At 37.1% G+C, this 23,570-nt stretch overlaps 2 protein-coding genes across 2 annotated transcripts in view; both read right to left on the reverse strand.

The window, feature by feature from the left end:
• Positions 1-23,570, reverse strand: part of LOC113113858 (RING finger protein 44) — a 1,123,463-nt gene that overhangs the window by 296,489 nt on the left and 803,404 nt on the right. The window lies entirely within an intron of this gene.
• Positions 686-23,570, reverse strand: part of LOC113113863 (polycomb group RING finger protein 3) — a 33,768-nt gene continuing 10,883 nt past the window's right edge. Inside the window, exons 3-10 of the mRNA XM_026280385.1 lie at positions 21,090-21,207; positions 20,012-20,108; positions 16,590-16,645; positions 16,297-16,407; positions 12,984-13,072; positions 8,750-8,887; positions 6,587-6,667; positions 686-6,194 (exon numbers count right to left, since the gene is read on the reverse strand). Of these exons, the coding sequence (XP_026136170.1) occupies positions 6,147-6,194; positions 6,587-6,667; positions 8,750-8,887; positions 12,984-13,072; positions 16,297-16,407; positions 16,590-16,645; positions 20,012-20,108; positions 21,090-21,207 (738 nt within the window). The 3' untranslated portion in view covers positions 686-6,146. The remainder of the gene's footprint in view (positions 6,195-6,586; positions 6,668-8,749; positions 8,888-12,983; positions 13,073-16,296; positions 16,408-16,589; positions 16,646-20,011; positions 20,109-21,089; positions 21,208-23,570) is intronic.

Here is a 23,570-nt window from a genome sequence, read left to right on the forward strand (position 1 = left end):
TCACGGTATCTTTAACATGGTATGAAGCCTCATTTCAGTGAGTGTTCACTTGGGAATTTACAAACAGAGAAAGGCAAAGCCATTATATTTGGTCACACCTCTGGGATTTCTAAACCGTCAGCTTTGTTGTTAATATCCTTTGTTGCTTTCCTTCATTCATTCAGAACAGCTTTATGGCATAAAATGGCTGAACAGTATTGAATTGGAATCTGAACTGAAATGACAGAAATAGAAATGCACTGCATTCATCTTTAGTGTTGTGCCAAAACAAATAGTTACTATACAAGTTACATAAGCTGTATAAGTGAATTACAATTTCTGAACTGAGATTTCAAAGGCATCCTCTAAAGTTTAAAATTAATTACATATTTTTTGAAAACTTTATGTACTAAAACAGATAAAGCTAACATAAAAGTTAATAAAAACAAAGTAATTAGATTCAATATATTAATAAAAATAGTGTATATGTATTGATAATATGTGCACAACCCTGAGATTGATAAGACATTATAAGATAATTAATTCAAATAATCATTCAATATGGCAATAAGGTTTATAGATGTTTTTGGCCATTCATAGAATGAATACTTGCCAGGAAAATTTTTACTCCTTAAAAGGGACTTTATGTGATTAAATTCTAATTTAATGTACTCCAATCTTTTGTAAGCAGAATACAAAGAGACACTTATTTTTAAGGCATTTATTCATGAAATACACACTTTCAAAATTTCAACAAAAGCTTCCATAAAATTGTAAGAAACTCCAGCCCAGTTTGAACAAAACTCCTTTGTGTGACTATGGAAACCATGTGCAATAAATAATCATTACGCCAGAAAAAAAAGAGACAAGGAAAAGGACACTATTAAAATGTCAATATTTTACCACTTAAAGAAACTGAATAGCTGTTGCAAAAGGAAAAAAAGAAAATGTGAGGAAAACAATGTGCTATGTTTGGAACATTAGTGTGAATTGCGCCAAGCAGGCACCCGTAGAATCAGAGGAATGAGAACTGTATGGACTCTATCTGTGACCTGAGCACCTAACGAACAGATATAAATCGAATGAAGCTTCCAGAGCTGAAACCAAGAACCATCTGAGAGACATATATTGCACTTTTTTTTCCTTGGATACATAATGATCGTTCCACACGACCCAATCTCAATGCTTTTCCCAATCCCACCAAAACCTTAAAATGAATTTTCAGCTTCTTTCATACACAAAGCGCATCCATGGATAAGACTATATACTGAATGGCAGAGAAGAAAAAGGGATATAATGCTTAAGTGACACTATTTCATCATGTTCAAATCCTGTATATGTCAATCAATCAAAGCATGTACAGATAAAGATATCAATGAGAGGCGGCAAATCTCGGCAGTCTTTATATTTCAGAACACTTCAGTCTTTACAGTAAAAATAAATAACATTTAATTGGGGGAAATGTGAGAAGTCTGATAAATATCTATGGCTCATTTGAGGATGCCACCTTGAAGGTTGGTCGCTTCTAATCAACAACAATCCAAATACAATACCCAGACTGTGAATAACTGTGAAAACCAGTTGCCCAAACAAGACAGATTTTGTACAGGGATGTTTTAATGCTTTTAACCGACAGCAAACAATAGACATCGTGGCATACCTTGCAATCACTAGCCAATCAGACTCATAATCAGTGGAACCCAAAAACTGACCAGTCTTAGTAGCTCAATCAACACAACCCTAGAAAAGTCACCCGCAGAAACCCTATTAGGACAGGATTGCGGTTTCTGTGTGTCTGATTTTACAGACTCTCAGACCTTAATGCAGAGTGCTCTTTAAACACACTGCTCTAGTGAGAATACAATCACGACAGATGACTCAGAGGACAGACGATCCTGACTCGAGAGACTGACTGGAGAGAGATGATATACAGAAGGAGAAATAAACCCAAATGGTGCCCTTTTAGGGCTGCTGTAAGCTTTTCAAATGACAATAAATAAGAAGTGCTTTTCAGCACAGCTGAAATCTTGCACGATGGAGAAATTGGTAGTTTTTATTTTATTGAAATGTTTTCTGTTGTCACAAAGAGGTGAATCATGAAAACATGTCTAGGTCAAATTTCACTCCCTTAAAAAAAGAAGAAATTAAATAAATATAGAACATTAACCTTATTATTAGACCATTAAAGGGATAGTTCACCTTAAAATGAAAATTATATCGTGATTTACTCGTCCTCTAGTTGTTCCAAACCTGTATGGGTTTCTTTCCTATATATATTATATTATGAAGAATTTTGGTAACCAAACAGTTTCTGGTAGCCACAGAAATACACTATATGGAAAAATGAATACCAGTTAGGAAAAACTTGAGAAGGAGTAGATGATAAAATTTTACATGCCAGTTAAGCCAAACTTGCTCCAATCTGGCCATTCTCAGTTTTCCCCCACAAAATTCACATTGAATTACATCAGCATAAATGCCTACAAGAAATATTTCCATGTATAAATAATTAAATATAATATTTTTACATCACATTGATGACAATTGGAGGAAAAAAATGTATTTCAAAACATCACATTGGTCATTACACAATAGCAAAAAAATAACTTCTTTTTTTTCTTTGGGGTGAAATATGACCCAGATACGTTACAGATTATTTCCTGAGATTCACCAAAGGATCGTCCTCTGATATCATCTCTACATCTCCAGATTCAGCTCAGTTTCGAATTTCAAAGTCAGTCACGGAGCACCATTGTCGCAGGGCCACATGCTGCCAAAAAAAAAAACTAGCAAACGGAGAAGATAAGACCAGCCTCCAGGCTTGGCAACTTCAGTCTGGACACAGTCCACAGCTTCTAAAGCAGTAAAGCGGGTCTCTAGTAAGCTTCTTACAGCCTGCCTGTCAAGTGAAGTAGCGCGGATGTCTCAATGCAAGCCTGATAACATGGCCCGAGTATCAATCAATCCCAATACTGCACAGGATAGTGAATCTACCTCAGAGCGCTAACACACCTCTCATGCACAATGAGGCCCTGGGAGAGTGGAACTGTGCGGTGAGTTAAACAATACTAAGGCAAAAAACCCTGTCTTCCGACTTGCCTTCATGGCCAAAAAATGGAACAACCGCATAGAGATTTGTGATAGAGGTTTCACAATATAGAACAGTGCCAGAACAAGTTGCCATGTTCAAATCCTGGAATGATCGAGAAAAGCTATGGAAGGATACACAACAGGTCTTACTCTAAATGCTAGTGTTCTTTATGACAACGAATTTGCCATTTGAGATTTATTCAGTTTGACCTAGGACAGCAGTAAAAGAAAATTCATGAATCCATAACCAACCGTCCTCGAAGACAGGCTGTAAAAACAAGTTTTACACGACCTGAGAGCACCAAACATTTCAAAGAGCTGTACAGGTATTTTAAGACTCAGCTCTGGTCTGCACCATGTTTAGTTCGGTTTATTTGTAAAAGGTACAAAAGATTAGCACCGGTTATTGGCTCAAATGGGAGAAACGGCAGCGAACACCAGCCTTCACCATGGCAATGACCCCAAGAAATGACGAGCATCAGAAACGCATTAAATAAAACCGTGAAATTGTGCATTTGTTGCATTTTCATCACCAGGAATAAACCGGCAGTCTGTTTGGAATGCTAGCCATTTAAATGTTTGTGTGAAATGGTGGATACATACAAGAACGCAATACTTAAAACCATGACATCATCTCCTTTATGAGAGCATATTGGCAATGCAATAAAGCCAAACAATATGCAGAAAAGCTGAAAACAGAACGCAAACTGAGATAATTCACATTATAAGAAAAAAGACTCATGGGCAAGACTCCAGTATTGGATATAAAATAAAATAAAATCAGTATTGGTGGAATAACTTGATGATATCCAGAGAAATGTGGTCAAGCTGGTTTGGCATTTACCCGTGTAAAAGTTGACCCTTTGTTTAAAAGTAAAAGACCTTTTTAAGTAAACGTTTGGATATAAAAAAATTCAATCAGCTCTTTGAGAAAGATTTCAAATACATTTACGTTAGAAATCTGATAAGAGCCCTTTAATGTTTGATCAACTAGAAGCAGTTTGTCTGCCACAATGGAAATAAAAAATAACTTTAATTCATTGAGGGCTCACAAAAAAAGATAAATAAATAATAAAACCATCGATTTCAACAACTAGCCAATTTTCACCAACCTAACTCGAAAAAACATACTCCGATCTAAATTTTCCTCTATATTAAATCAGTTAAGGTCAAGCGCTTTTTCGCATTCTGCCTTCCATGCAGCTTGCCATCTGGAATAGAGTGAAGTCAGGAGGGAGTATGAAGCCTTTGGCACTAAAGACAGTGATAAAACAAATAACTGTACAATACATATGGACGGTTACTTGTGGGTTACATTCATACTGTTGAGGAGCAGAGAACTGACATCACATCATTGTAAGGACTGAATGTTACATCTTCAATTAAATGGTAATGCATTGCATATATGACATTGAGGCTATGGGATCATATGACAGGGTTGGCTGTCTGTGAAAGTAAATTAAAGATATTAACATACTAAGGATCATCCTCACACATCCTTAAAGATTCTAGAGCTGTAAATTAACATTCGGGAGGATCAAATGATTAAAAGCACCTTTCCTGTTCAAAAATCAATTTTAATCACTGATGCGTTTAATTAGACACTTAAAATTCATCCTTAATTAAAGAGAACCAAAATATAAGCTTTTTGCATCAAAAAACATCTGCACCACTTAAAAGAGATGTACTGATAGAGTGAATTTCATAACTTACTTGGGTCATATTTTACCCCAAAATCGAATGAAAAAAAGAGGGAAAAACGTTAAATAATTTATATATCTTTTGTAAAATAATTTCTAAAATGATGATAATAATTATTATAATTCATTTATTACATTTTATTTAAGAAAAAGTAGATTGTTTTTATGACCATTAAGACTTTTTTGCATCGTGACATTATTTTCTTAATAAATAACAATCTACAAATCTGCTCTTTAATGCAATGCAAATACAAAATAAAAGATTAGAAATGTAAAGAAATGTTATTTTAAAATTTTATTTATAAATCACATATGTATACACTGTACTGACTATAAGGTGTGCTGTAAATAATGATTTTTCTTTTACTGAAATACACAGTTACCATTTACTGTAATACACGTTTTACTGTATTACAGTAATGCAAATCTGTATTGAGAAAAATGAAAATAACGGCAAAAACAAATCTTAATAGTCCCAAAACCAAGCTAAATTTCCTTTAGGCAAAATAGAATTTATTTTTTTCTTTTGATTTTGGGGTGAAAATATTTAGCTGAATATTTATGTCTTTTCCATGTAGCCACATAAACACAAGCCAAAATATAGCATTTTTGGAAAACCACTCCAATCTGTCTCTATTTTTCTAGCCGTTTAGTCTTTCACACACACTTTCATAACATCTTTCATCCCTTCTCTCCACCAACAACTTTTATATACAATATTGGTAAATAGAACATAAATACTACACATAAATTTGCCTATTCACAATTCCACTCGTAGCGACGCCGAAAAGTAAAGAAAGAAACCGCTCTGAAATAATACACTCATATAAACTGCTTTATATGAGCTTTCGAAAGGCTCCGCACTCCCGAGAAGTGTTGGGTAAGACCTGAGAGAGAGCGGTCAGTTTGAAACGCCTCTTCTCTTCTGGTTAGCAGTGTAAAAGTGGACACTTCCACGGAGGGCGGCAGACACCGAGCACCATCTTTTTGCCCATAATTGAAGTAGGAACAAAGTCCAATGGTAAAAAAAAAAAAAAAGTTCAACCTTTTCTCATGACCTTTTTTTTGTCTTTTTTTTATAGTGTAAACAGCGCGATAGAGTCTTGGTTCCACTTCTCTCATCTATACAAAAGTATAAATATATGCTTTCTCTCAATTTTTCACATATATAGGACATATAGCAGACGAACAAACAGAGAAAAGCGGTTGTTCCCAAAAGTCGCCAGTGTCGCAGTGGCTGTGCTGGTTTTGTTGTTTGCTGGCTCGTATCTGTGTTGACGAGTGTTTGTTTGGTGTGGGCGTTGATGGTCTCTGCATATATAGCACGTAGCACAGTCCTCAGCCACTGGGCCAAAACAACCAAGCATTTTTGTCCAACTACAGCAGATCCATTTTAGGTCTGTAATGAAGGAGGAGGGGGGATTTCTGGAACGCACACAAAACACACAAGAATTTGTGTGACAAAGTCATAGAGTCACTAGAATGGAAACAAAGGCACAGAAAGTCAAGTGCATCTATTGTTTTTGCATTGGAATTTCAGGGAAGCAGAATTAGATATGCAGCCTTCCAAAAAAAAAAAAAAAAAAAAAACATTTCTACATCAAAATGTCAATTTCTGACTTACTGTTGAATGAACATTCCTTGAAATGGAAGAGATGAATATATAATACTGGTCAAGACAACACAAAGACAATTTCATATCTTCACATGCTGTGTTTGATTATGCATGCATGCAAATTACGAGAAAGTGGCATGCACATCAGAACGGTAAACGGGAAGAATAAACCTACGACAAGCATACATATATCATAAATTACCTTAAATCTCCATCTTGTTACCACAACAAATTTCAAAGTATGGTCCTTGCCCAAGATTTCTTCATTGCATAAGATGTCCAGCTGAAAAGAAGCACAAAAATATAGCAAACAAGCCTTCTTTATGTTATCTTGCAGAACCATTAAAGATGCAGGATGTAATAATGACAGTTAGAACGTTAGCCAACGAGCCTTACAGTTTAAGGTGATGAGTTGTTTTATTTGTGTTTAATATTCCTCTTTTTCGATAGATGCAGAGGCTTTTTTGGGTTGGGTACAGTCTGTGATCTTTGACCCAGTTCGTTTGCTGGCTTTAATGGCTGCGATACACTGCGTTTTCCACAAATTGGCAACCCTGTCGCAATACTATTGGTTACACTCGCAGTGGGCGGAGTCACACAGACCAAAACAAAACATTCCGACACGGAACATACATTTCAAAACAGAATAACTGGCTAAAATGTTGTTTTACAGACAAACAAATATGTGAATTTAGCAAGTTTATCAAATATCTGCGAACAATTTATGGTATTTTTATGATCTAGTACAGTCAAAAAAAATTACATACAGCACCTTTAAATAATCCAGCTGCTCATTAATCGCACAATAAACTGAATGTTTACCCTTATTAGGAGAAGGGTCAGGATGGTCAAATAGTCTGCTGCTCAATAACCTATTAGCCATCCTGAATGATTCCTAATGTGTTTTAACATTTTTAGCAACCTCAGACTCCAAAGTTCAGCATGCTAACAACTTTAGCACAACATTACAGCAATCAAACGTAGTTCACTGCCTCAAGTTAAAATTTAGGCAATTACTTTTGGACTCAAACATTTTCATGACATAAATGTTACGTTTTTAAGATGATGTGTCAAGTTGAAAACATTAGAAATGCATCTTGCAATCTGGCTGCGTTTTAAAACATCTAGTTTTGCACAGATATTCCAACATATTTCACAGCTAATTACCAAATAAATAAACTTGTTTTCCCTCCATACACATTATTTATTACTCATATGAGTGATTTTTTTAAATCAAAGATACACTATAAAAATATTTTAGTAACAGCTATGTAGAAAATAATTAGGACATTGCTCAAATTTATAGTTTAACAGGCATTATACAAAAATATGAACACTGGAACTGACCAATCAGAAAACATTATTCCAGAAAACCGCATAATCAATTGTGTACGAATGTCTTTGGGGACAGGTGGGATTTTATGCTGCTTTACAGAAAAGTGACAGTCACTCACAACATTCAGTTCCACCTATTATTCCAGACAAAACAAAAGACGCAAAACCTTTAATGCACAAGAGCAGCCATAACCGCCCAAAGGATTATGTGCATCACAGTATAAGGGATGCCGCTCTCTCTCGAATGGTGCGCAGTGAAACACCGATGCTGGTCTCTGTGTGTTTCGGCTCGCTGGGAGTCGATCAAGAGCAGCACGACCACAGCAACACCTGCTGGAGGCCATGAGCTCTCGCCATTATTCAGCTTTTAAAGTCATCTAGGATGCGAGCCAGGGATGTTCAGAGACAAACTTTGTCAGTGAAACAAAGAAACTTCTGATGCTTATTAGGATTTAGCTCTTCAAAGATTTTGCTTTTCTCCTACACTTCAAACAGAGTTGCTACACAAACCGCCGCCATTCCAGAGTTATAGTTTTTTTATCTGGCTCGGAGCGGTATTGTGCTGTTGGCAGCTATAACTCTCGATACTCGCCGAGAACAACAGGCATCTGACAGTATTATTGCGGGGGAAAGTTTCTGACGGATGTGTGCGGTGGAATAGCCCACACATTTCTAACACAAAGGAGGGAAGAAAGGGTGATGGAGCAGCAATAATTAGTCAAGTTTTGTGTTAAATTGTACTATGAGACATTGGCAGGCTGAGAGATACATGACAGAGAGCAAATGATATTACAGGCTATTATTTGTCTCTGAAAATATGAGGCATGCTGAAAGCTTTAAGGGAATCGTGACAGCGCGGAGGAGCTTTGAAATGCACATGGTGACTCACGCAAGAGCCATTGTCATGAAGGGAACGCCGATGCCGGCCAGCATGGTGGCAAAGGTCTCTAACAAGTTAACTTTAACCGAGGGAAAAGAAAGATAATGGGTTTTATTTTGAACTTCGCTCCAGGTCTGGCGGATCACATACCTCATTGAAAGATGTCAGGTTTAGCTTCTTCGCGATGAACTTCTTGAGGTGGAGAACAGTCGCCTGAGCCGAACAACGAATCCACTTCCGCTTGAGTCCTCTGAGCTTACTGCTGTTACACTCCAGACAGATACTCACCTGAACAGACAAAAGCAAGAGAGACTGTGAAATGGCTTTAGCTTAACTACATTGTGTGAACAAGACACCATGTAGAGCCTCAAAAAATAATGATATTTCAGGTACTAAACCTACTAAACCAGTTGAATGATCCTTCAGTCTCTAATCTAATCTAATCAGTCTTCTTACTTTTTTTAGACCTGTACTGTACTTGTATAAAACTTTGCATCGCTAATGATTGCCATCACTCACATCGCCTAGAAACTCCACAGAGGGTGGCAGACACCATCATCTAACAGGTTTAAACTGACTGCAATTTGCAGCTAGAAGCAATGGGAGGAAATCAATTTTGAATACAAATGAAAAGATTCGTAATCATATTTAAATGTATACTATATTTATATACACAAGTGTGTGATTTCATCAGTGTTTGATGACATTGCAGGGTATCCCATATGATCTAATCTTATAAAATGAACTGAATTTCTTGAACCGTGTAGGAGCCCTGCAAATTTGAACACTTAAAGCTTAAATTTTGCATTATTCAAAAATGGATATTTCATCCCTATCACTTTTTCTAGCATATTTGTGAGAACACCGCAGGTCATTGTGTCAGTCACAACATCATATGCAAGATGAGTCATTCTCAGTCTCTGACGGCACCTGTCACAACAACATGAAGACCATGTTTTAGCTTGGTGGGTTATTGCGAGGAATATTCGACACATGGAATTCAACAGAAAGAGAATTCATTAAGCATTCTTGATGAATATGGCAGCACAAACAAACGATGCTGACTGTTGCATCGTAAACTTAGCCTGTATGTTAAGACAGTGTCTTATGAAACTAGTTTGACCAATAAATGAAGCCAAGTGGTAATTAGTCTTTTACTTTGGATTCCACTTGACTAAACTTTATTTAACCGAATGTAAAAAAAAAAATGGACTCATCTTAAAGAAAAAATTTGATGACTAACTTTTAAGACTATTCTAAACCTTTTATGCAACCGGCTACAGGGGACGACAACAGATTTTTTTAACAGACATTTTGTCCATCTTTAATTTAAATCACACAGTACCATTCAAAAGTTTGGGGTTAGAATTATTATTATTTTATTTTTTTTAAGATAATGGATACTTTAATTCAGAAACGAAACCGTAAAAGACATTTTTTTATGTAACAAAAAAAAAATCTATTAGACAATATTCTTATTCAAAAAATGCATGGCCACACATACAAATACCGATGCCACCAACACAATTTCCACAACAAAGCGGCAGATGCTAGTGAGAGCTCCGCCATCTTTCAAAACCGAGCTGAGGGTTGAGTCGCCCCAGGCTGCCCGGCAGGTGCAGTGGCAGAGTGAGGGCTTCAGAGAGTCGAGACGCATTAAGGATTTCATGCCTCTCTCACTCCCCGTCCCTCTGTCCTTCTGCCGATAAGTGACTGAGCAGTGCAGAGTGGCACAGCGGCCAATTTTGGACCAGGCCTCACCAAGAACAGACAGTAATGGAGAAAGATGAGGAGGGGCAGCTGCGCCTGGCGGCTAAATGCCGGCCCATTTCAAGGGCAAACGGTGCCGGGAGAAAACTGAGGGTTTCTGAGGGCCACGTACAACCAAATACTTTACAAGAACAGTGTGCTGTAAATCTGAGATTTGCTCGGTTATAGGCAGGTGGTGAGATGTAATAAAAACATGGGTGTACTATTAAACACAACGAAGGAATTTCACCATTAGCTGCACGCGCGTGTGTGTGTGTAATTACTGGGTCATTACTGCACGGCCGTGGCTGCTATGCTCACTGCAAACAGTCACACAAATGACTAATGGTGAACTCACTCAACCAATTAAAACTCCAGACCCCAGAACAACCACATAGGAGACCTTTTATTTGTAGCAGCCATCACTGAATATCCTTCCTTCCTCAAGATGCCGTGAGCTGTTGATTATTGTGATTTACAATCTAATTCTACAAGGGTCGATATTCTGATTTGTGTAGGGAATCACCACAGGTTGGTATCTATCATGAACTCACTATGCTATTAGAAGCACAGATTCAGAAGTCATTTTAAAAAGGCTGTATTCTACACTTGCAGTATTTAGTTTCCCTCAGAACAATTTAATGTACATAATTCAGTCAATTGTATTTTTTTAATGTCCATTCTCTACACTCTCTCTAACCCTTAGAATTAAATTTCTTCTTTGTAATATATTTTACAGGCAACTGGTGATCTTCAGTTTAAACAAATTACTAATGATTCATATCTTTTCAGTGATTCCTGTGGTCTGAATTGTATAAACTGGACTGATTTGGTCCTAGTGGTCCTTCAGAGACTCACTAAACTCTTTCAGATACGCCAAACCCACAGTAATTTCTATTAACAACATGCAACATGTGGTGACGATTATGTGTGGACCGAAAGTAATCACTGAATATCAAATTTTTGATTTTACTTAAAAGGAACTGCTTGACCCAGTTTAGACCCAATTTGCAGAAACAAAGTCGGCTTCTCATTATTTAAGGTAATATGATAAATGTAACGAGCAAGATAAATATGCTTATAATTCATTAAATGGAGGGAAAAATGTAATGGACAATTTTACTCAGATGCAGAGTGAATTTTTACTAAACAAATATCAGTAATAAATCCATTTAATTCATTTGCATTACGCACATTTGGCCCAGGCTGGTTCTTTTTGGCCCAATTTCTCCTCACAAGGTCACGTCAGATGGGTCTGACCAACAGACACAGAAGTGTTCCACAGCCATCAGAGCATAGCTGAACGAGCACTACTGAAATTTTCATTCACTTTTTACATTATATATGAGGCCAAAGTGCCTGTCTCGGCTTTACTATAGCAGGCCGTATGAACAGACAATCTGTCCTCACACTTTAACAAGAAAACCCATGACCACAGGACATCAGTAACTCTGAAATCTTCATCGATCGCTTCCTCCAACAAAGAACACACACCCATACTTAAGCCATTTACACTATACCGTCTCCATTCCTTGTTCTTCTTTGTGCTTTCTGCTCTATAAATCTCGCTCACACATGCACACACTCCACTAGGAAAACTTATATCACAGCATGAGTTATTGAATCAGCTGCTTTTGCTGGAAATGCAATCACTGCAAAAAATAGTATATGTTTTAATATTGCCAACCACGCAAATGTATCCAAGATAGTATATGCAGCATAACATACAGAACACCATACACTCCACTTGGCATCAGAATCTATATAAGGAAGAGAATTTGTATTCCTAATGCAGAAGCAGGGAGTAGACGGCAGCCGCACAACCTTCTGTTATAATATTATTAAGAAAGCTCAGAGGAGAGCAGGAACACAAACTCCACTATATAGTCTTTAATGAATCTACCAACCCTCTAAAACAATTAAATGGCTCTGCATTAATATCTGAACACAGACTGGATATTACAGACAGGAAGGGGCAGAGCGTTTGACATATTGACATTTTAAATGGAATACTAGAATACTGCAGGTTTTATATATATATATACACAAGGTAAATGCATTATGCAATTACAAAGGTAAACAGTATTGTGCTACACTTTACCTTATTATATGCAGGTAGAATTTAATAAGTTACTTCAAAATTGTTCAAAAAATTTATATAAAATAAATTCAAAATGGTAATATTTAAAAGAATGAATTGAATTTTAAAATATATCATTAAATTTAACTTGTAATAATATTTCACAATATTACTTTTCATAGCATTTTGTCAGCCTTGGTGAACATAAGCAACTTCCTTTTTTGTGCAAAAGAAAACTCTTAAAAAAAAAAAAAACATCTCAAAGTCCATTTAATTGGTTCATTCATCACTCTAAAAATGGAAACTGGTCATGTTGAGAACACTGTATTATGGGATTTGCTATTCTATGCTGGGTCTGCTCTTGTAGACTTGGAAATATATGTCATCCATGTATTCCAGAGTACTGTAGAAAATAGACTGCAGAAATAGACTAGTACAGTAGTATGATATTCTAAACATAGCTCTTACATGTTCTTACTAACTAGGACACGCTAACGGAATGGGATGCTCCCTTCTGGGACATTAGTGAGGTCAGATGGGTACGGGGAAACCTACCTGCTCATCACTGCGATGGTAGTCATTGTCCTCCTCTGCTTTCTCGTCTCCTGCTTCCTTACTGGCTGGATCTTCTGATTTCAGATCACCTGGTTGTGTAAAATGTAAAAAATAATAATAATAATTAATAGAGTCCCTAAACAACCATAAGAACCACCTTTTTGTGCACATCCATCTCTCCACAATTCTGCTTTCAAAATACTGTAGCACATGCATTCTTTTTCCAAACATCATCTTCGCTTTATAAAACAATCAATGTTTAATCATGACTTGTATAAGGATTCCAAGAATTTGTGATTCATTGCTTTCTCAGAGCTGGAATTGTATTGAGTACAAGTTTGTGACTCTGGGAAGAGTTTCTTCATTACACAGTGAAGAAACATTCATCAAACACAAAAAAAGCAATTATCCCAACCTGCTCCCCCAAAACAAGTCTGCACCTCATCAGTGGAAACAGATTCATTTGTGTTTCAACCTGTCCAAAGAACGCTTCACACCTCAGACAGGCAGACAGTTGCCACTGATCAGGTCAGAAAATAGGGCTGCATCTCATTACAGTTTTATGGAAGCCTAAAAATACTCTCCTTTATTAATATTCATGAGAGGGATCCAATGTAATCTACACTACCATTCAAAAGTTTGGGGTCAATAAGATTTCTTTAATGTTTTTTTATATATATATATATATAAAATCAATACTTTTATTCAGCAAAATGCATTAATCAAAAGTAACAGGAAAGACGTTTATAATGTTACAAATGATTTATATTATATAAAAAAATTTTTTAAAGGTCTCCACAAAGGTATTAAGCAGCACATTGATTATAACAAACATGTTTCTTAAGCACCAAATTAGCATATTCGAATGATTTCTGAAGGATCATGTGACACAGTCCTAAGTAATGATGCTGAAAATTCAGTTTTGCATCACAGGAATAAATTAAATAAAAAAATATATTAAAACAAATTCATGATTTTAACTCATATTTCAATATATTACAGTTTTTTTTTCTATTTTTTTTTTACCCCCAAAAAACTGCAGCCTAGTTGAGCATGATTTTTTTTTCTATATTATTTAAAAATAAAATCTTACTGACTTTTTTTTTTCCTGTGGCTGTTGACAACAGGCTACAGATGCTTTCAATATAGTTTAAGCTGCATTTAACTCAGAATTTCCTTCATTAATCCTTAAAACAAAATGTACTTAAAATGATCACCAAAACTGGACAACAGAGGAGGGAATTTGATGCATGTGACCAGACCAGTCAAGTGTGGCTGACTTATTTTATTTCATTTTTGACTTATTTTATTTCATTTCAAATGAACGACTGTCCACACACCCTCATGATTTCGTATGAGGGGCTGTCAAACATCACTATGACATTGTCATTGCATCACCAGATAGCAGCCACATTAATGGGAAAGGGAAAGAGTTTTGTGCATCTGGACGAAATGCAGTCTGGATTCAGTCTTCTTAAGCCTTGACTGCTACAGCGATGGCTTCTTCCCAGGACACTCAGGATATCCTTTCCGATAGTTAAAATGTTCCCTGACTGGGAAAAAGTTCACAGAGTCTGGGCTAATCTGCAGCAAGCAGGCTGTGAAGGAGAGAAAAAGCAGGACTTCTAGCTAAAAAAAATAATAAAAAAGTCGTTACGGTGTCTAATAGATGAGGTCCCTCTATAAAGCTGTCTGTGGATGAGGTGCACAAGCACAGGTAGCAATTTTACTATGCTTTCCGGAAGGGTGACTTCTTTTTCAAGCTCGGCAACAGTCTGGTTAATATCCACTGTGATGGGATTTGAGAAGCACCATCAGTCACCCTATCATGGCAGATTCAGAGCAGCCCTAAAACCACCCTTATAAAAGCACATTTTCAGAAAAGCATTTTCAATGCTCATAACCCTCATAAATGAAGGCTATCATGCTTCATGCTTATTTGTGGGCAGGTAATGAAGACAGTTACGTCATCATTTCACCACGTTTTCTTCTCCTCTTGGTTCAGTTTGATGGTTCAGATGAACCAAGAAGACTTCAAATGAAGTATTATTCAGAAAAAACAGGTCTGTTAAACTTGCTGATATAATGTGGAACAAGAGACCACTTATGTCTGAGCCTTATTTACTACAGTGCATGAATCCATCCAGCCATTCCAACTGCTGACTCAACCTGCCTGAGGGCCAGTATTTGCACAGACTTTATCACTGAACAGGGTACTGAAAGATGAAAAGAGCAAGATACTGCCTGGGTTTAGATAACTGTTTCCTCAAACAAACGGTAAGGGCCTGTTTACCACCGAATACACCAAAATAAGGGGCTTGTTTATGGTCTACAGGCTTTCACACATTCTTTCTTCATTCTTCAGCTCCGTTAGACTAATATACTAAAAGAACAATTCTAGGCAACGTAAGAAATGATGTTTTGTGCAAACAAAAGTCAAGCTGTGATGTGAAAATGAAAGCACGTTTGTACAACAATTTTCAAGTCTCTTATGCTTCCCATTGATTTGACATAGTACAATTTAAAATAACTGTTTACTGTTTTAATCGATTTTAAAATATAATTTATTCCTGTGATGCAAAGTGGAAATTTCAGTATCATAACTCATCTTCAGTGCCACATGATCTTTCAGAAATCATTATAATATGCTGATTTGCCACTCAAGAAACATTTCTTTTTTTTATTATCAGTGTTAATACATAGTTGTGCTTCTTAATGTTTTTGTGGAAAGCATTACACATTTTTTCATGAATCGTTGATGAAAGAAAGAACAGCATTTATTTGAAATAGAAATCTTTTTTAACATTATAAATGTTTTCAATGTCACTTCTGATCAATTTAATACATCATTTATTGTATAAATAAAAGTATTAATTTAAATATATAAATATATATTCTTTAAAAACAAATAACTTACCCCCAAACTTTTGAATTGTAGTGCATAATTCAATATTCATTACTTAGTAAATATCCATTTCAGTAATGAGAAAAACCATTGAGAATACAAAAAGCATACAAAAAGAAATATGTACACATTACAGTAATGAAGAATCTGGGGAAAATATGCTTTACTACCAATAAAAAATAAATAAATAAAAAAGTCAAGCTGCAAAAATGTAAACGGTCCTTCAATATGATTTACTTTAAAGGTCTTTAAATCTTTCAAAAACATGTCTGTTTCACATTTCACCACTCCTCCCCCCAAAAAAAAAAAAAAAATTATAATATTTTTTCAACGGCATACTGTCCCACTTCCCCTGTGATCGTAAATGGACTGTACCACCTACAGCAGTTAAAGAGAGCTGGGACGTACCATTGCGCTGTGAGTCCAGGTGGGTTTTCACGTTACACAGCTCTCCTTTGACGTCTCCAGGCACCTCCATGCCTAACTTCTGATAAAATTCTCTCTGTTTTGTCATCTCCGCTGCACACAAGAAAGCAAAGAATAAAAATTAAAGCATTACTATTAAAATCTTACACATCATTAGCTTCATAAAATATGGTTTACATAAATAAAAAAATACCATCATAAAATGAGAGAATTTTTGTTGCCAGTTAACATGGATCTTATGGATAGCATTTCAAAAACAAACAAAAAAGACAAACCTTCTTGCAGCCCTGGCACCAACTTATAGACAATATCTTGCATTGTTCGGTCATGGCTGAGGGAAAGGGAGAAACAGAAATGAATATAATTTATTCAAACAATCTGCATTATTACACCAAGAAACACAGCTGAAGGACAAGAAAGAAATACACAAAAATGTACACCAAGAAAATTGCAATTCGCATTAGCATTCAGCAGAAATGTTCCCTCATAACTATGATTGTTAATTAGCATTTAGTGTAGTTCTTCCTCGTGTCTCTAATTCTCCTGTGACTGACAGTTCCCAGGGCTTGGAGGTAAAACCTATTAAGCGTGTGTTGATATGTTCATCTCTGTGGCGCCTCTGGTACGGCTGCCCGCCTCCGAGAACATGTTACCATGCCACAAAACCCACGAGTGCTGGTTCCAAGCAGCAAACAGCCAAAAAAAGCACCCGCTTTGAGATTCACAGCTCTTGTTGTATATCTTCTACTTTTTGGGACACTGTAAATTAACTCTGAACAAATTTGAAACTTTGCAGGCATTAATTCAAACCTAATGAAACATGTCAAGAACATTTATATAAAACCTTTAAGTGATAGCTCACCCAAAAGTTGAAATCTGAGAGTTTTCTGACCCTGCATAGACAGTCCCAGAAACATAGTAAGGATATCGGTAAAATAGTCCATGCGACATCGTTGGTTCAATAATAATTTTAATGAAGCTACAATAATATTTTTGTGTGCATAAAGAACAAAAATAACTTTTTTTCCCCTTCTGGGTCATTCTCCATTGCACATTCAAGAGAATCCTTGAATCATGGCACTCTTGTGATTGTGTGCATCAAAGACCGACACGGAAGAAATCGTTGAATAAAGTAATTTTTTCTTTCTTTGCACACAAAAAGTATTCTCGAAGCTTCATAAAATTATGATTGAACCACTGATGTCACAAGGACTATTTTACCGAAGTCCTTACTATGTTTCTGGGCCTTGAACCTTGTAGTTGGTTTCTTGTCTACGGAGGGTTTCATCAAAAGTATCTTTCTTTGTGTTCAAAATATGAATGAAGGTCTTATGGGTTTGGAACGATAGGAGGGTGAGAATTTTAATTTTGGGGTGAACTATCCCTTTATAGAAATGTGTCTGCAGTGTGACATTATTTTCATGAAAATTAAGAACATTTATTCCTGTTTTGTCATATCCTAAATCTCAGCCGTCATTACTCCAGTCTTCAGGGTCACGTGATCCTTCAGAAATCATTCTAATATGCTGATTCGGTGCTCAAGAAAATGTCTTATTATTATCAAAGTTGAAAACAGCTGTGTTGCTCAAACTAATATTTTTTGTTTCAGGATTCTTTGATGATAAGCAAGTATAATTAAAAAAGTAAAATGAATTAATGATGTGATGAAACTAATGTCACACTGCAACAATTTTTTTTAAAATTCCCCTCAAGATTTTTGGGTCTAGTTTAGTGTATGAGCCCTTGTGGCAGGTCGGTTCCTCTTAATAGTACATAATTACTCCGACCAGTTGGAAGCTGATCTTAGAAATGCCCTCGTGCCACTTTGAGAATACAGGCCACTTTCTGTGTCAGAGTCCAGCTCGCTGTTAGCTGATCTGCTCCCTGAGGGCACGACGAGAGAGAAAGAGAGACAGAGAGACAGAGAGACAGAGAGAGAACAGGATTGTGAGGCAGCAGAGCACCTGTGTCCCTGGTGCACAACCAGTGCTACCACCTGTTCCCAAATCCCAGCAGCCTGGTGGGGAAGGTAGAGGTCCAATTAGCCTCCACCAAGCTTCCACAGAGGGGTCCGGAAGGCCTGGTGGTGAGGGGGTGACTGGCATTTAGCTCTCCGATCAACAAAAGCTCTGTTTTCTGTGTGTGTGGGTGTATGATTGCGCAAGTATGAGAGAGAGCTGAGGATCAATGAGCTGCCACTGTTAATACAGACAAATCCAGTTTTCATTCACGATCAAACAGTGTGGCTCGTAAACACCAGGGTGTTAAACTAAGGTCAGATTAATCATGCAGAGAAGGAGGCGAGCTGGTTTGATGGCATACGACGTAATGTAACTGACCCCGAACTCTTATATTGTCTCTTCCTCTCGTATCCCACACAGCTTTCATCTACCAGCAAGGCTGGGGCGACTCTTTTCCGCCCCATTCAGAAGGAAGCACTGGGGCCGTGGTGAATATTTAATGTGTTTGGAAATTGTTTCTCATCAGCGAGCAACTGCAAGCTTCCACGCTGCTAAATGACAATTATGAAAGAGCTGGCATCCGGCCCAGCGCACCAGCAGATCCATCAGACACAGAGGCACCGATGCTCAGGGGGCAGATGGACGCCACACCCCGACAGTTTACACACACCTACACACTGAGCACATCTGCGCGTGTCTCTCAGCAGCAGCTTCTGCTCACTGTATAAAAGGTGAAGGCCTTTTCCTGTTGAAACGGGCTTGTTCGGTCAACTCTTAAGAGTACACATGCATACAGATGACCTCAAAGCTTACATGGGCTAAACAGACATGGGCTACGAGTCACATAAGACTCACCTCCATGTCCATGTTTACTCACATCCATGTCACTCAAGATTTTATTGATGACAAGATGTCTGCCACCACTAAAATCATCACCCAGTAACAGCCCAATCAAGTAATAACTCTCCTCAACAAGCGGCTTTCAAAAAGTACAAATTATGCTTTCCACCATCTCTCAGTTTTTGCTACAAAGTCTTCAAGACTTATGACTATGTAAATAGACTATTTTTTTTCCCCATAAGATTGGCAAACTTCTTCTCATGTGACACTATTCAGAGATTTTTTACTGCATTTTTTTTTTTTTTTTAAACATTAAAAAAGGTGTTGTGAATGTGTTCACTAAGTGCATTTTCTGTGATTTGCACTCTTTAAAATGACATTGCATGCTTCAATCGCTTATGTAAAGCGCCTCCAGAGGTCAATTCCTTTCACACCAGAAAAAAATGGTGCAAAATTCTGCACTGTCGTGATAAATAAACACCCTGCAGTTGTAATCATGACTTTCCATGTGGCAGTTCTACGGTGTGAGTTTGTAGTAAACCTGCAGTGATGCTTTAGCACAGCTGCTGCCCTTAAAATGACATCATGCGATGCGATTCGGTTCCAGAAGAGCGTAAAACTTTCAGGTCACATCAGCAGATGTTTTCTCTGGGATGTGTGTGCTGGAGAGGAACGCTCCACCCTGGACATCAATAATTCACCATCCGACAAAGACAGCTGGAGGGAGCCACGTCGCCTTCTAATACCCATGTGGCTGCACCGCACGCAACTAACATGCACTGAAGCCAGCAGTCAAAGACTACGCCATTCACCGGTGTGCCTTGATGGACCCCTACTGGGCTGCTCTAGGGTTTACATTGATTTAGACGTGTTTGTCTACTGCGGTAAACTCTTACCCGATGTACTGCAGTGGATGGCTCTGGTGAATGACAATCCGACATGTGGGACACGTGTTGTTCTCTTCTAGGTATTTCACCAAACAGCTCCTGCAGACTATATATATATATATATATATATATATATATATACACACACAGACACACAATTTATGCACTTTTAGTAAGTTGATTCATTACTGAAGCATAATTTCAAAGGCTCTTGATCTGTGGCACAATGACTCCCTCTAGTGTTTAATTCAAAAACTAGCTTGACATGCTATCCTTAATCTTATTCTTTTTACTCGTCTTTTTGCTATTTAAAAAACATGACTTTTACAAAAGAAGATTTTAAGTCATAAATCAGTCGGTCTGGTTCACAAAAACTGTCCTAAATCCAAGTTCACTGATGATCTTCCTATTAAATGTACTGTTGTTAATCCTGCAACATCATCTTCGAGCCAGTGAGTAGAATGTGAAAACAGTCATATTTAACAACGGATCGAGACTAGGTTTTGTGAACCAAAGCATTCTCTGGAAAAGATTTGACTCCAAAAGAACTATTTGTTAATAGCACTGAGAGCCAGGTTACATCAAGGCTTCATTACACAGAAATGTGGGTCTGTTTGTCACAAAGATCATTGGAATATAGTCGTTTGGAGCACTGTTATGATACTTTTAAGTTTTTTTTGTCATTTTATGTCACTTCATGTTCCTTATAAAGACAAGATTGGCTGGAATATTCTTTAAAATTCACCATTTAAGGGCCCCCAAAAGATACCCACGTTTCTCAGATAAGGCTTGAATGAAACTTGCACTGTCTGATCTTAAAATACTTCAGTACCTTTGTTTTGTCTCAAGATGCACACTAGTAATGTTTTTTTTTTTTTTGAGGCATATTTAAAAAATTGCTTCAATGTCTTTATTGAACTATGGCGTAATCCTGGCTTAGTCTTAACTCTGTCTGTGAAACCAGGCCAAAGAGTCTTGAAATGAACGATTTCCTTCTGCACACAATAATATCTGTAGACAATATTGATTCTAAATGTCATTCAGAACTGAAGTGAATACTAGATATCGGTATAGCAGTGACACTCACAGGTGTGTAAGCACTCAGTGACCGTGGTGGCGTCGATCAGGTACCCCTCACACAGACGACAGGTGATGTGGGCGTTGATGTCCCACAGTTTAATCTTCCTGGTTAACATCTCGGGGTTCTGGATGAGAAAGAAAGGGAGGGAAAAGAGGTAAAGTATTTCACAACACACAAAACCACAATCCAATCCTCAGGCTGAAGGAAAAGGGGTCAAGAGGATGATCTCAAAGGTCACTAGGGTCAACCTTATAAACCCATCTAGTAGGTTGCCTTCATCCATTACATTAAAATCAAAGGTCAAAAACAAGTGTTAGTTCAATTGTTTGTTTAGGGACGTCCCATGTGAAGCAGCCATACGACTATATTGACCAGACATGTTATACACTGAAGCACAATCCATGTCAGGACACGTGCTGCTCATATTCAATACAGATTAAACAGGTCAGTTTAGAATCCAGCAGCACACTGGATAGAAAATAATTAGATCTATGTTCCTTCAATATTTGTGATTCAGCTTTTAAGAAAAATTTGTTAGAACCAAGTGGGAATTTGCACAACATCGCAATTAAAATGTAATGTGGTGAATGGTCACAGACTGCATGAAACTCCTGTTTTAATATAGGAATACATTTTGATATTCTTATTAAAGCTGAAATACCTAGATATTTTACAGTCAGCATGCCCTATTTACCCATTGTTTCTCAGTGTATGTTATTCCATGTTTAAAGGAATTTCATCAAAAACATGTTTTTGATGAAATATAATATAAATGTTTTTATTTTAAATTATGATTATGTTTAACTAGCATCATAAAAATTATAAAGATTTTTTTCTTTGGAATAAAGTGCACTGATAACTTATGAAATTACAAAAACTGTGAATGGTCTCTGCACGTTGGTGCTGACTGGAACTGAAGTGTTTGCAGGAAAGTGTGTAGAAGGTAAAAGAGAAATAACTGCAAGGTATGTTTACATTTTGGAATACCGCAAAATATATGCACATCAAAAAAAGTCATGTGACTTTGCATGATGGGACTTGAATAACTTGACTAACCAGCGGACCGGTCTCGTTGCACAGCATCTGAAATGTTGTTTTGGTTGTTCTGAAATGCCTGGGCGAAGTCTGTCATCAAAGTATTTCTGTATAATTACAGCAGACATCCACCTCCGAAAGCAACGACAGCATTATTGTGTCTGCTCATTCTGAGGTGCAAGAAATTCATCATATATGAAAATGATTCTATTGAGTGGCTTCTCCTACTTCTGTTAGTGATATTTAGTGCCAATTTATCAGGAAGTGGGTCGTCGGATAGAAATTGTGCTTTATTCACAAATGTTTTATGCGATATTCTAATTTTGTGCATAAGTTAAATTTGAATCTTTGGTTGAGAACATAGCTAATGAGGCTAAATGGGTTCAGTAAGGCATAACCACAGGTGTTTTATGTTATGGCACTTCCTCATAAAAGATTTTCAAACCTCCGTCATGAATTCAGCCACCAGCCAAGTTGCAATAATATAATCTGTGTAGAGCGGTGTCAAATGAGGACAGAGAACTGCCACGGGCTGCAGTGAATATTACACTCTCGCATTAGTGGGCTTCAATAAAAGTTGGAGCTTCAAAGCCATTCATTTACCCATGAGTCTAAATGCATTATTTGTTAAATCCAAGTATTAAGAAAACATTACACAAGGATCATGGATATCACATGGATTTCAGATGTCCAGTGTTGGGGAAAGTTACTTTTAAAAGTAATGCATTACAAAATTGCATTACTCCCTAAAAAAGTAACTACCATAATTCCTCAAATAAAAGCCGGGGCCTTTATTTACCTGAACTGCAGAAGGTAACAGGCTTTTATTTGAAGGAGGCTTTTATTAGAGGCAGGCCTTTATTTCTAATTCCATCTGTTTGATAAGTAATTGTTTTAAATAACCCGTTTTAGCGTTCCAGTGGAGAGAGATTATAATATTAGCACAGAATCAGTTCAGAATCAATCACCAAAAGAATCAGTTCGGTTCAGACGCGCTCTGTGTCAGTCTGCGTCATGCTGAATCACACATGCACAGTATCATCAGCTCGGACGCGTCCGACAGAAACGGTTGTCAGTTCAGTGTACTGGTGATCTGAAAACCGATGCGACCGGTTCTTGACTCGAGAACGAGAAACACAGTGACCAATGGGCATGTACGGTTGTTAACTGGCTCTGCTGCACAAATTTTCCACTGGCCTTTACTTGTATGTGTTGACCACGCCCCCGGCCACTATAAGAGGCCAGGCGTTTATTTGACTATTGGTTTTTATTTGAGTAAATACAGTAATTACGTTACTTAGTTATTTTTTATGAAAAGTAATGCATTACGCTATTTTTGCGTTACTTTTTCAATATTATCAGGGCTTGGCTGTTTTTAGTATAAGAAGTTCTATTTATAGCAAATATAAAAGCCCTTTCACACACTAAAAGTGTAATGAATAAACCTCAGGC

Source organism: Carassius auratus, chromosome 14, assembly GCF_003368295.1.
Source record: "Carassius auratus strain Wakin chromosome 14, ASM336829v1, whole genome shotgun sequence".
Classification (NCBI taxonomy): domain Eukaryota; kingdom Metazoa; phylum Chordata; class Actinopteri; order Cypriniformes; family Cyprinidae; genus Carassius; species Carassius auratus.